Here is an 11,336-nt window from a genome sequence, read left to right as displayed (position 1 = left end):
AGCGGCACGGGGCCGGTCGGAGCAGACGGCCCCGAGGCCTCTTCCAACCGAACCCATCCCCGGGCCCCGAGACCCGCCGGGGCCGGGACGAGGCCGGGCAGCCCCGCGGGCCGCTCCCCGCCGCGCTGGCAGCAGCGGCCGCCGGCCCCCATTGGCTGCCCTGCCGAGGGGGGTGGGCCCCCCGCCGCCGGTAACCAATCAGCGGGCTCCAGCGCCGCTGCGCCGCCACCATTTTGTTCGCGGGCGCGGGACGCGGCCGCCATCGTTGTTGAGGGCGGCCATCTTGCGGGCGGCCATCTTGCGGGCGGCCCCGGGGAGGCGGGGAGCGGCCACGGCCCCTGGCCCCTGGCAGCCCCCTTGCAGCCCCCTTGCAGCCCCTCTGGGGAGCGGCAGGCAGGCACCGAGCCCAGCCCCGGCCCCCACAGGGGAAGAGGGAGGGACGACCCCCACACAGCCCCCCATAACCCTCACAGCCCCCCTTTGCCCTCAGGGCACCAAGGGGGGGGTTCCCCCCTCCCTCCTCCAGCACCGTGCCCAGCAGGTTTTTAAGTTTCAAGTTTAATTTTAATTTTTTTCAAGTTTAATTTTTAAACTTTTTATTCAAGTTTAGAGGTGGGTTGTGTTTTTTTTTTTTCCTTCTTTAAAAAGTGCTACGTATACACACTGACCTTACAAAAGCAGTTTAAAACCAAGGGCTGGGTGCCCCCATCCCACAGTGCGGGGGCCGGGCTCCACAGCCCAGCCCCAGGCCTCTTAGTGTTAAACTTGTGCAAACGCAGAGGGACGTCCTTCACTGAGTCCCCGGGCAGGGCGTGGGGGTGACAAGTCCTGTGCGAGGTGACAGAGAGGCGAGGCAGTGCCCAGATCCCACCTGAGCCCAGCTCCCCTGTCCTGGTGCCATCCCCTTCCTTGGGGTCCCTCCCGGCAGAGCCCGGCCATCACCACGGCCAAGGACATGTGCCCTGCTCAGTTGACCGTGCTGTTGGGGCTCCTTTCCTCCACGCTCTCCGTTTCATTGTACGGGATCCTGGCTTCATTCAGTCCCTGCAGGGAGACATCATCTGCAAGGACGAGAGGGACGGGTTAGGAGCCCTCGCAGTACCGGGCGACCCGCCACGTGCTGGCCCAGTCCTCGTGGGCTCTCCTGCCCCCAGCACGAGGGGCCCTGGCACGTCCCAGGGCAGCACAGGCCCTGCACAACACTGCCGAGAGCCCCACCCGTGGGGGCTCCGTGTTCTCCCCCCACCCAGCGCAGAACAAGTCTGGACAACGCAAAGGACGGAGACACAGCTGACACTGAGCGGCCTGGCAAGGGGCACCCGGTCCCCAGTCCTGCCCCTGCGTTTGTCCACCAGCACGAGCAGCAGCCCCTTCACCCCTCGGTGACCACGGGGCCAGGGGCAGCGTGGCTGGGCAGGGGGATCCTGCCTGCCATGGGCGCAGCGAGCGGGCGCAGCCCCAGCTCTGGGGCTAGGAGCAGCAGAAGCACGAGGAGCTGAGCCTGCCTACCATGAGGGTCACCCCGCAGCCTGCCACAACCAGGGCCATCTGGAAAGACACTTCTGCTTTAGCCAGGGCTGGCACCGGACACGGGCCTCCCTGTGCCCCCAGCCCCCATGCCTGCCCCTTCCCAGTGCCCCCGGCCCCGCGGCCACACTCACGGAAGCGGACCCGGATGGGCCAGATCATGATGCAGCACAGGGACACGGTGGCAGCCATGGCAATCCCCCCGGTGACCAGCACCATCACCCAGTGGTAGAAGCTGATGCAGGCAGGGCAGCAGAGCTCAGTCCTGCAAGGAGAGACCACAGCTGAGCTTGGTGGCAGGGACCAGAGTGCTCCCCAAACACCCTGGGGCTGCTGCCACCCTCCCGCTGCCTAAAGCAGTCCCAAGTCCTCGCCACCAGGACTGGGACATGGGGGAAGAGCCCAGGGCAGCAGCATGGACACAGCGATCCCCAGCCCCTTCAGGAGTCTGAGATGCAGCCATTGTTAGGGCCAGAGGAGAAGGCGAGGAAGGATTTAGGATGAATCGGAGCTAGTTTCCACCAGTGCCTTTCAGCAGGGGTGTAAGAGCATGCCCCCACGGGCTGTTTGCTGCCAGGACCCTGGCGGTCTGGCTGGAGCTGTCATTAGGTTGTTCATGCTCCACAGGGACACTTACGGGCACGGGTGCAGGTTCTGGATCGCCATCACAGCCAGGCCATTGGCCATCTTGTCCGTGAAGCTCATGGCCCCGTAGACAAACGCACCGCTGTGCTGCGAGGGGAGAGGGAGGCTCACCCGCTGCTGCGTGGGGCCAGCTGGTGCCACGCAGCGCAGCGAGCGAGAGCCGTGTGCCCTCTCATGGGCAGAGCCCACATTACAGCACGGCCCGGGCACGATTCAGGGCTCTCTGCCTGCCTGGGGACACGTCTCCTGCCCGCCGGGCTCCCAGCCCTGCCAGGACACCCGGGGCACGTACCGTGTTGGTGCCGATGAGGTCGGCCGTCATGGAGAGGGAGGTGACCAGGATGGTGGCGGAGCCAGCCCCGAGCAGCGCGGCCGCCCCGTAGATCTCCGCTCCCATCGTCCTGGTCAGGGTCACCCAGGAGGCAAAGGCCAGGATCACCAGGATGCCCACGAAGTATGTCAGCTGCTCCGGGACAGCGTGGGGACGGGCAGGGGGAGAAGGCAGAGCTCAGCACCCAGCACCTGGCTGTGCCCCAGACCCCGGTGACACCCCGCCAGCGGGGCATCGAGGCCAGCCGCTGCCTGGGCTCACAGGGACAGCCCTGGCTCGCTCCCAGCGGGTTCGGGGCACTGTCCCCAAACAGCAAGAGCCTCGCAGTGACCAGCCTGTGCCCAGAGGAGCTGTAGGTGCCTTGCAGGGCACGGGGACAGCCCCAGACGTGCCCTGCACCCCCTGGCAGGAGCAGAAGTTTGTTTTTTTTTCTTTTCTGGGAAATGGCATTTGCTTCAGGGCAGAAGGGGGTGTGCTGCAGGGGCAGCCCCATCCTGCCGGGGCTGCAGACCCCCCACCCCCAGCATGCTCAGGGTGGCTCAGCCTTGGCCTCTTCTGGGCTTCTTGGGGCTCTCCCAGCCCTGCCAGGGCTGCTCAGGACAGGCTGAGTCTGGGCCAGCGTCACTTTCCCAGACCTCAGCACCCTCAGATGTGCAGGACAGGCCCATGCCACCCCTCGCCCTGCCCTGTGGGACCGATGCTGCAGCAGGAGGATTCCTGAGGGGTCCCTGCTCTGCAGCCGGGCTCCGGTGTGCCAAGTGCTCTGCTCCCCTGTGGGTTCAGGACCTGCCTTTTGTGCCCAGCCCCTGAGCTCAGGAGCAGGTTGTTATGCCCTGGGTCTAACTCAAGCCTCACCAAGCCCTCAGGACTCACGTTTCGACCTATCCACTTATTCACAGGTTTCATGAGGAAGGAGGACAGGAAGCCGCTGACGTACAACACCAGGGGGATGGTGGCGATGTATTTCTGTGAGCGACAAGCACGGGGAGAAGATCAGCTCCAGACCACTCGCACAGGACCCCTGCCCGGGTGACCCTGACGTGCGGGCAGGAACCTGCCCCGTGCCCACCTTGGGCAGCAGCAGCGAGTTGGTCAGGTACATGGCGATGTAGGTCTGGGACAGGTTGACAATGAGCCGGGTGGCCATGTAGAGCACCGCCACCTGCAAGGGGACAGAGAGAGCGGCGCTCAGCCCGCGCCGACTGGAGGAGGGGGACGGGGCATGGCCGTGGCAGCCTCCTGCTCCTACCTGGTAGAAGGCAGGCTCCAGCAGCCAGTCCTTCCAGGCCAGCAGCGGGCGCGGGCACCTCGTGGGCTCCTTCTGCAGCAGGGGTGTGCTCTCGGGCTGCGGCAGGGAGCCCAGCGGGTACGGCTTCTCTTTGGTGCCCAGGTGGAAGATGAGGGAGAAGACAGCCCCCAGCCCCACCACGATGAGGGACAGGTTCTGGGGGAGGCAGAGGGGAGTGAGCATGGCACAGGGTGCCCTCTGCCTGCTCACCGCCCCCCCTACCCCAGGAGTTTGGTGGACTAAAAGGGGGTCCCAGAACCCAGGGAGAGTTGGTGCAGCCCCTGCCTAGTGCAGGAGGTGACTCTGGGGCACTGCCACTTCACTCCCTCCAGTACCTCCCAGTACAGCCACATCCCACCCAGGGAAAAGAAGGGACCCCAGGGACCGAGCCGTGCCACCTACCCGAAACACGGGGACATCCTGGATGCCCAGGTGCTCCGTGTGCTCAGGCCGGTCCACCTGCAGGTTCAGCAGCAGCCAGGCCAGGCCGTACACGGTGATGTTGGCCATGACGGTGAAGGCATACCTGGGGGAGATGGCACGCCAGGGTGACGCAGAGGGACGAGCACAGCTCCAGCCACGGCAGGGACACCTCCACCCAAGGCTGCCCGCCAAACCAGGCATGCTGCAGCCAGCTTTGCAACACAGCACCGTTGCGGAGGTGACACCTCCAAGAGCACACAGGGACAGGCCAGCCCTGGCCATGCATTAGCCTTACTGGTGCACCTCCCAGCACCCCCAGTCCAAGCAGGGGGCAGGACCAGAAGGAAACCAAGCCCCCTTGGGCCAGCCTGCCCAGCCCCAGCCCACCCCGAGCCGCTTGACCCAGCACCCCAGCGTGGGGCCCCTTGGCCCTGGGTGACCCGCCGCCTCCCTGCGTGCTTCCAGCACGGGCGCAGCGCTGCGCCTGTTACCTGACGGAAGGGGAACTTCCTCCCACCGGGGCAGATAACGAAGCTTTGCTCCGGCTGATAAAGTCCCCTTCCTGCAGCCCGGCCCCGTCAGATAAGCAGCGCGGGCTCTGTGCCTGGGGCTGCACGCACTGCCCTGGGGACGCTGCCGCCTCCGGGACGGCCTGCACAGGGCAGTGCCCAGCCCTCCCCTCCCCGGGGACACCTGGGGACACATTCCACCTGTGTGAGCATCAGCCTCCAGTTCCAAAGGAGAAAGTGCCCCGTGGGCATGAGCTCCTCTGCGCAGATGCACCCTCTGAGGTTGGGGCAGAGGGTTTGGGGACCTGGCACCCCAGTACCAAGGGGGGAAGGGAGCTGGCAGACAGCCCTGCCTCTGCCTGCACCACAGCACAAATCCCGGCTGGGTTTGGTGGATAGCTGTGAGTTGTCTCACATCACCACAGCACGGCGATGGCTGTGTCACCAGCATCCTCGGCAGCAGGACCTTTCCCCTGGCACCAGGAACCCAGAAGATCGGTGTCACCTGGCTGTGTCCTGCAGGACACCCACACGGCCCCAGCCCCGTCCTGCCAGCCCAAGGGCTCCAGCGTGCCCAAGGTGCCTGTGGCAGGGCAGCACGCAGAGCCGTGCCGCGCAGGGGACCTCTCACCACGGAGGCGAAGGGACTCGGCTCCGAGGACAGCCAGGGCTGGCCACGCTCACCTGAAAGCCGTGAGCTCCACCTTCTCATGGTCGCTGGTCACCAGCTCTGGGATGAGGGACAGGTGGGAGATCTGCGTGGCCGCCCAGCCAAACTGGAAGATGACGATGAAGGGGAGGTAGTAGATGAAGGCTGCCCACTGCGGCGTGTTCTCCTTGCAGCCCAGGCAGGGGCTGAAGATGAAGGGGAAGGACACGAGGACGCAGGTGGTGCCTGGGAGAGAGAGGGGAGCAGTGAGGGGCTGCGAGCCCGGCACCATGGGACCCGACGGCCACAGCTGGCTCCTACCCACAGACAGGTCCTGCCCCAGGGCTGCGGGGGGGATCAGCTCCCCCCTGGTCGCTGCCCACCTCCAGGCCTGCAGATAACCGGCCCCAAGGCCACGCGCCGCCCCGCCGCCTGCCTGAGGGCGATAAGGCGCCCTGAGCACCGGGACGGCTCCAGCTCCCACAGGCACACAGCCTGTCCCCTCGTCCCTTCTGCTGCAGGGAGCCACGCAAAGCGGCAGCCAGGGGCATCCCCAGCGGCCCCCAGCGCATCAGGGGCAGGAGCAGATCTGTCCCCACGCCGGCATCAGACGCTGCTGCCCTGATGGGAAGGTCCCGGCTGACTCAGTGACACCAGAGCCAGGTCCCTCCCTCCGCCACAGCCCGGCAGTGTCCCCTTTGCACGCCACGGGGACGCCTGCGTGGAACAGGCAGGGACAGGCTGGCTTCTCCCTCCCCTTCCACAAGGTTACGGATCAAATCCGCCGAGATGCTTCGCTGCTCCCGAGGCCCGGGCGCCGTGCCCTGCTCCGTCCTGTCCTGCGCCGGGCACTGCCAAACCCACGGCACCTGCTGGCCACAAAGCCGCAGGAACCCAATCCCACAGCCCAGGGGAACCCGCAGCCGCTTCGCCAGGTCCCCAGGCTCCCCTCTCTGCAGGACTATGCAAGATCCTTTTCCTGACGAGAGATTTCTCCTTCCCTCAGCCACAAGGGCAGTTCCTCCCCGTCACTTCCACTTGAGGAGGATGCCTGAGGAGTACGCGGCCACAGGGGCTGCCAGGAGCAGAGCAGATCCCCCCGCCCCGCGCCCAGCAAGGGCAGGCAGCGATCCCAGCCCAGCCTGGGTGCCCATGAGGACCCCAGCAGGGTGCTGGGTGCTGCCCTGCACCAGCTCACCGCCGGCTCCAGTGCTCCAGGAGCTCCCCGAAGGACAGGGGCTCAGGCACACCACGGTGTCCCTGTCCCACCCAGGGAAGGGAAGGGTCCGAGAAGGTGCAGAACTCGGACCAGAACTCGTGCCTATGTCAAACACCCAGCCCAGCCTGGAGGATCGGTGAGGCTCTGCCCCCTGCCCAGCCTTGGGCCCCACAGGGTTGGGCTCTGCAGTCCCCGAAGGGCTGCGAGGGACTTGCCCGCGTCCCTGGGGAGCGCTGGGGCAGGAGCTGCAGTCCCTGGGCCTCGGGTTGCTGCAGCTCCCACATCCGCCCCGACACCCCCACACGCCAGAAGCCGTTTGTGTCACGCCTGTCGCTCTGTCCTCCTGGCAGCCCCCAGGGACGGGCAGTGCCACCAGGGCCAGCACAGGCCATCCTCGCGGAGCCAGGCTCCTGCAGCGGGCTGTCAAAGCGGAGCCACATCCCCATGTGATGCAGCTCTGCTGCGAGCCCAGAGCTGTCCTGGGGGCCCCTGCTCATCCCAGCAGGACCACAGGAGCCCCTCAAGGGCCCAGCCCAGCTCCTAGCCCAGACCCAAAGGCCAGGAGCTCGCAGCCTCAATGCAACCCCAGAGTGCTTGCACCACCCGATCCCCACCTCACTGCTCCTCCGCCACGCAGCAGACCCGTGTGCAGCATCGCCTTCCCAGCAGGGCCACCAAAGAGCACCCAGGGCCACCAAAGCAGCCGGCGGGGCGCAGCCATCATCCCCACAGGGGGCACCACGGCCCCGCACAGGGCTCCGGGAGCCCCCCAGCACCCCGTGCAGGTGGCAGAGGTCCAAGCTCTCATCTTGCAGCCCTCCAGGGCAGAGTCATGGGAACGCCGGGCTACAAGTGGGCGAGCGCAGCGCAGCCGCTGCAGGCAGGGGATTTGGGGCAGCACGGCCAGACTCGCTCAGCAGTGAAGCAAGGAGCTGCTCCCACCCCATGGCTGCAGGGAGCTGCCCCACAATCCTACGGGCAGGGTGCGCATCCTGCAGCAAGCCAACTTCCCCAGAGCATCGGCCGCAGCAGCCCCGCCGCCAACCAGCCCAGCACCGCGGAGGGGAGATGCTGCCGATAGCAGCTCGTGGTATCTCCCCCCGCAAGGCTGTGGTTTCACAACGTTTCCTCTGATCTGAGCATGGGTTGCTGCCAGATGGGCCACCCGCTCCCACGCGCAGGAGCCTCTCACCACAGCGTGACCCAGCAGGCCAGGAGCGGGACCAGCAGGGCCAGCCCGGGACCAGGCTGAGCTGCGGTGGGACAGGGGCGGCAGTGGGGTAGCACCCACCTTCCAGGAACAACCCCATGCTTTGGCCAGGGAAACGCAGCCTCAGCCCGTGTCCCAGCCTCAGCCCGTGTCCCCAGCCTCAGCCCGTGTCCCCAGCCTCCCCCCATGCCACTGAAGCAGGCAGGGCCAGGCTGGAACTCAGCCCCAGGACCTCGCGGTGCCAGCCAGGGGCAGGCACAGCCCCCATGCAAGACGTGATTCAGAACTTCCCCTTCGGTGCACCCGGCCGATGCAGCGCTGCCCATGCCGGAGTCACAGCTCCGGCCACTTCCCTAAATTCAGAGCGCAGACCTCCCAGATGCTGCGGCAGGGGGTGAAGCTGCCCCCCCCGCACCCCCTTTTTCTGGCTCACTTCAAGGCTGGGAGGCCAGGCCAAGCCAACCGCCGGGCAGCCCAGCTGCTTTATCAGGCTGCCGTTCGGTGGCATGAAGCGGTTGGCAGGATGAAATTTGGCATCAAGATAACAGCACCCACAGCACAACCGTCCTCTCCCCGCACGGGTCCACTGGCACCCTGGCGGTGCCGTGCCGCTACCCCCCGTGCCGGGGCAGCAGGGACAGGGCAGGCTCCTGCGTGTGTCACGGCTCCAAGGACCCTTCTCCAAGTCACGCTGTCCCCTCAGGGAGGGCCCCCGATGGCAGCAGGGCAGCCCAAGCACTTCAGTGCCTTTTTCACCCAGGATGCGAGGTGGGCGTCTGTTAATAATTCACACGGACCTGGTGCTGCCTCCTCCTCGTCCCCACGGGGCCCTTCCTCACCCGGAGCAGAGCCCACATGTGCCCCGACCCGGGGAGCCCCAGCCTGGTCCCCAGCACCCGGAGCAGCCCCGGCGAGCAGAGCATCCGCACCCCAAGGCCACCCATCACAGCTGCTGCACCGGGAACTTCCCGCTCGCAGGCAAGCCCCAGGTAAATCCCCATGCTCATGGGAAAGCCCAGATTTACCTTTCGGTCTCCTTTTTACCCCTTTGCCTTGGTGCCACCCCCACGCAGGGGGACATGGGGCCACCCCACACCACTGCAGGGGGACGGCACCTGGGCAGGACAGGGACGTCACACCACCCCTTCCCCTGCACCCCGTTACCCCCACGGGGCTGCCCCCTGCCTGCTCTGCCCCGTTCCCACCTCGGTGCCACAGGGGGTGTTACACCCCCCCATCTGGGGCACCCCAAAAAGGCCCCTGCGGGCAGCTTTGGGGCTGGGGGCACTCGGCAGCATCGGGGCTACAGCAGAGCCCCCCTGAGCCCCAAAGCTGCCTGGAGCAGCAGCTCGCTCTCCGTCTGGGGGAACCCCACCGAGCCCCCCGGGGAAGCACCCCCAGCACCCCAACCCATCTCCAAAGCCACCCCCTTGCACAGACCCTCAGCCCCCCGAGGTGGGGGGCGGGGGGCGGGTTCCCGCAGCATCCCAGCCCTTACCAGCCAAGTGCCAGGATTTCCTCCGGCCGTAGCGGCCGCAACCGGCAGAGCGATCGGCTTCGTAGCCGAGCAGCGGCGTGCACAGCCCGTCGGCCACCTGCCCGGCCAGCAGCAGGCCACCGGCCAGCCGGTGGCTGTAGCCCAGCACGGCGTGCAGGTAGAGCAGCAGGTAGGTGAACCAGAGCGAAGCGCACAGGTCGTTCAGGAAATGCCCGGCCGCGAAGCTCAGCCGCGCCCGCAGCGGCAGCGCCGCCGCCGAGCCGCCCGCCCCAAGCGAGCTCCTCCGCGGGGGCTCCGCCATGCCGGGCCGCTCGCACCGGCCTCGGCCACCCGCTTACAGCGCCCGCCGGGCTGGGGCGGGGCGGGGATGGAGCCGGGGCGGGACACGGCCTGCAGCGGGGGGAGCGGCGGCGGCGGAGGTGGCGGAGGTGGCGGAGGTGGCAGAGGTGGCGGAGGTGGCGGTGGTGGCCCCGCTCGGGCCCCCGAGCAGCACAGGCCTTGACCCCCCCCTATCCCTGCCGTCCCCCCTCCCCGGTGCTGCCCCCCCAGCACCAGGCCTGGCCGAGGCACGTCCAGCGCCGGGGGCTCTATGGGGTCGGGATCGGGAGCGGTGCAGCTCCTGCGGATCCCTGCCTGCCTTGGTGCAACCCCCCCATGTTGGGGACACGCTGGGGACACGCTGAGAACACACTGGGGACGTGCTGGGGGCACACTGGGGACACACTGGTCCCCAGGGGGATCGCTGGGGCAAAAGGCTGGGTGCTGTGGGCGCAGAGGGGGACACACGCTGTCCGTGATGCCCCCAGGCACAGAGGGGGGGACACACACGCTGTCCGTGATGCGCCCCGCCGCTGCGTTGGGCAGAAAGGGGCACGAGGAGGCTGGGGGCCTGCCCCAGCGCTTCGCCCCCCTCTGCCAGCCCGTTTGTGCCCCAGCCCCATGGCACCCGGCGCTGTTGCTGTGCCCCCGGGCACCCAAAAAACCTGGGAGCCCCCTGCGCTAACACCAGCCCCCCCTTCTCTGGGGCTGTGCCATCCTCGCAGCCAGCCACCAGCGGGGATGTCCCAGATGTGCCCCCCCCCCGTGCATGAGTCCCAGCCCCATGGGTCCCCAGGGATCCCCCCGGGGTGCTGCTGGGCCCCCATCGCCCCATCCCCTGGAAGCGCCCTCCCCATGGGCGCATGCCCGCTGCTGGGGGGGGGGTTCTCTGCTGCGGGACCATTTCTGGGCGCTCGGGGATTTTGAGGCTTTTTCGAGCGGGTTCTCAGTGGCTCCGATCCCGCAGGTGCAGCGGGACAGAGCTCTGCCCGTGGGGTGGGGGCGAGCATCCGCAGCCCCCCCGGTGCCACCCGCTCTGCTCACGGGGACGCTGAGATCATGGGGACGAAGCCGGGGGCTGCCGAACACTGGGGGTAACCCGAGCAGGTTGGGCACCTCCGGGAGAGCCGGGCTGGGGGCTCCCAGACCTTGTGTTTCTGGGGACCCTTCCCCGGATGGTCCCCAGGGACCAGCTCAGGCCACCCCCCCTTAGTGACCACCGAGGGGGGGGTGACAGGGACACTCCCGCTGTGGCTGCGGTGTGTCGGCAGCAAAGGGGTGACGGAGCCCCGGGGCCGGGATGCTCCGGATAAACAATTTGTGTCGGTGCGAGGTCTTGTGATTCTTGCGGCGGCTCCGGCTGCGAGGGCTGGGGTGGTGGGGGCCATGCATCTGTTCCCCCCCCCCCCCCCCCGTCATGTGAGGGCACGGCGGTGACTCAGGGAGGCCAGGAGGAAGCGAAAATCCAGGCCGATGGGCGAGCAGCCCCGAGGAGGGAAGAGCTGGGGGGGGTTGCCCCAGCCGGCCCTCGGCCCCGCAGCTGGGAACCGTCTGCCCCCTCCCGTGCCCGTGCCCCCGAGCCCCGGGCATCGCACGCCCTGGGGTTTGGGCACCCCGGACATCGGGTGCTTTGGGCACCTCGGGGATCAGGCACCCAGGGGTGCTGGGTGGCACCGCGGGCATCGCGGGCCCTGGGGTTGCCGGGCGCTGCACACGCCA

General features: G+C 67.7%; 1 protein-coding gene across 2 annotated transcripts; it reads right to left on the bottom strand.

Annotated features, from left to right (window-relative positions):
• Nucleotides 1–877: 877 nt before the first annotated feature.
• On the bottom strand, nucleotides 878–9,657 carry MFSD12 (major facilitator superfamily domain containing 12). Of its 2 annotated transcripts, XM_035568121.2 has the most exons (10): nucleotides 9,300–9,657; nucleotides 5,408–5,618; nucleotides 4,194–4,317; nucleotides 3,753–3,947; nucleotides 3,573–3,665; nucleotides 3,377–3,469; nucleotides 2,465–2,635; nucleotides 2,165–2,259; nucleotides 1,662–1,792; nucleotides 878–1,061 (listed from the first exon to the last, which is right to left on the bottom strand). In XM_035568121.2, exons 1-10 carry the CDS (start codon nucleotides 9,598–9,600, stop codon nucleotides 967–969), a joined length of 1,509 nt encoding a protein of 502 aa, XP_035424014.1. In that variant the 5' UTR covers nucleotides 9,601–9,657; the 3' UTR covers nucleotides 878–966. The 2 variants fall into 2 exon arrangements, with proteins under 2 accessions (XP_035424014.1, XP_050571603.1); XM_050715646.1 differs by having other exon boundaries at nucleotides 3,573–3,947; nucleotides 9,300–9,643.
• Between the last annotated feature and the right edge of the window lie 1,679 nt (nucleotides 9,658–11,336).

The sequence above is a fragment of the Cygnus atratus genome, chromosome 26, assembly GCF_013377495.2.
Source record: "Cygnus atratus isolate AKBS03 ecotype Queensland, Australia chromosome 26, CAtr_DNAZoo_HiC_assembly, whole genome shotgun sequence".
Lineage (NCBI taxonomy): Eukaryota > Metazoa > Chordata > Aves > Anseriformes > Anatidae > Cygnus > Cygnus atratus.
This window is presented reverse-complemented; position numbering and strand designations above follow the sequence as displayed.

Excerpts from the sequence above, each read along its gene's own strand:
- MFSD12 (XM_050715646.1), bottom strand. The coding sequence starts at position 9,600 with ATGGCGGAGCCCCCGCGGAGGAGCTCGCTTGGGGCGGGCGGCTCGGCG. Across the intron at positions 2,636-3,376 it reads ATAAGTGGATAGGTCGAAAC|CTGACATACTTCGTGGGCAT; the intron begins GTGAGTCCTGAG and ends GTCCCGGAGCAG. Across the intron at positions 1,062-1,661 it reads GCCCATCCGGGTCCGCTTCC|ATGATGTCTCCCTGCAGGGA; the intron begins GTGAGTGTGGCC and ends TCGTCCTTGCAG.